The sequence below is a fragment of the Pteropus alecto genome, unplaced genomic scaffold, assembly GCF_000325575.1.
Source record: "Pteropus alecto unplaced genomic scaffold, ASM32557v1 scaffold157, whole genome shotgun sequence".
Taxonomy (NCBI): domain Eukaryota; kingdom Metazoa; phylum Chordata; class Mammalia; order Chiroptera; family Pteropodidae; genus Pteropus; species Pteropus alecto.
The window spans coordinates 2,947,647-2,949,406 of NW_006440626.1; the positions used below are offsets into that span (position 1 = coordinate 2,947,647).

General features: G+C 63.8%; 1 protein-coding gene across 2 annotated transcripts in view; it reads left to right on the forward strand.

The window, feature by feature from the left end:
* The first annotated feature begins 1,263 nt into the window (after window positions 1-1,263).
* Window positions 1,264-1,760, forward strand: part of TNFRSF13C (TNF receptor superfamily member 13C) — a 3,623-nt gene continuing 3,126 nt past the window's right edge. Inside the window, exon 1 of one of the 2 annotated variants that reach the window (XM_006917368.3) lies at window positions 1,264-1,579. In XM_006917368.3, the coding sequence (XP_006917430.1) occupies window positions 1,367-1,579 (213 nt within the window). In that variant the 5' untranslated portion in view covers window positions 1,264-1,366. The remainder of the gene's footprint in view (window positions 1,580-1,760) is intronic. The other variant, XR_003047958.1, reaches the window with a different exon arrangement.

Sequence of the window (1,760 nt, forward strand, 5' to 3'; positions counted from 1 at the left end):
GGAACGCTTCCTAGCCTCTTGCAGCTTCTAAGAATCCACTCCCCCCCACAAGTCCCCTCCCTGTCCCCTGGACAGTTATTCCTTCCTCTGTGTCCCCCAGCCCTAGAATGTTTAGGGGGCTGGTATGGGCCACCATGAGGCACTAAACCCGTGCTTCATGCTTGAGGCTCTCTGCCAGCCCTTGCCCCCAGATGTCAAGGAAGGTCGAGGGAGCTTGTACGTGTGTGTCTGAGACTCAGTCTGAGACACATATGGGAGACACGTGGGGGAACCCAAACACTGGGGCATAGAGTCATACACGGGGCATCCCAGTGAGACACAGAGGCGAGCAACCCAGGACACACACAGTCCTGAGAAAAAAGTCGGGGTAGGCGGGCCGCTTACTGGGCCTTGATCTGTCCGTCCATCTGTTGAGCTGAGTCTCCCTCCTGCTTAAGATCTGGAGACTGAGCTGTCCCTGGACCCTTGGCTGCCCTAGCCCTGCCCCTCTGTGCCCTCCACTCCAGCCAGAGGTTCCGTGCTAACACACAGGTCTGACTGTGACACTCCTTGCTTAAAGTCCTCCGTGGCTCCCTAGAGCCTTTGGGCCAGTGTCTGAGCTCCTTAACCCTCAATCGAGGCCCCAGGCCAGGCTTCTGGTCCCAGCGCTCCCCAGCCTTCACACCTGGGCCTTGAAGCCTTTGCTCACACTGGGCCCCTTCCTATCATTCCCCCCCCACCCCCGCCCACACACACCCCAGACCTACTCCATCTAGCAAATCCTCATCGTCTCCACAAAAGCTTTCCTGTGCCCTCCAGCCCTCCCTGGTAGTGACCTGGACTGGCCACTATGAGGCATTGTCTCCCCCATCACCACCCCCAGGGGCAGAATCCCTGCGATGCATCCAGTGTGGACATTCGGGATGTGTTTGATGAACTGAACCAGCTCTTCCTGCGAAGGGCCGGAGGGCTCCCCAGAGGAGGAGGCAGGTGAGGGGAAATGGCTAGTGGGGATCTCCTGGGGCTATGAGCTGGCCTTGGGGAGCAGGACAGAGGAGGGCACCCAGAGGTCTGTGTGCTGACTGCGGGGCCCATCCTCTGCTACCCAAGAGCAGGCCCTGGGCTGAGCCCCAACCCTGCCCCAGTGCCCGGCAGAAGGCCCGCCCATGGGCTGGCTCGGGGGTGATGGTTGAGTGGTTGAAGGGAGAAACCACAGGTAGAAAGAGAAGGTCTGAGGTACAGGGCCCTGGGGCCGCGGCTGAGAGTCCCACCCCAGCAGGCAGGAGGGCGGGACCTGGGGCAGTGGGCGGTGGCCCCGCCCGGTTTCCTCCCCTTGGGGCAGCGGAGGCGACTCAGAGCCAACAAGGGGTGCAGCGGGATCAGCAGCATGAGGCGCGGGGCGAGGAGCCCTAGGGGCAGGGACGCGCCAGCCCCCACGCAGTGCGTCCAGGCCCAGTGCTTTGACCCGCTGGTCCGAAACTGTGTGGCCTGCAAGCTGTTCCGGACGCCGGAGCCGGGACCGGGTAAGAGCGGACGCGCTCCGAGGGCTGGCCCACAGGGCGGCCTCGGCGAAGAGGGGGAAGGTGCCGCCACCACGGAAGCACCCCCCTCAACCCCCGCACCCCGCCGGAGCCGAGGCAGAGCACCCCCTCCCCTTTCCCAGGACGTTGGGGCGGGCAACGGGTTGTTGGGGACCGTGGGCAGGTGCCTGGATGGGGACCAGCCATCACCGCGTGCCTCTCACGGCTCCCTCCCTCCCCTTCCCCATGGACTCCCCACTC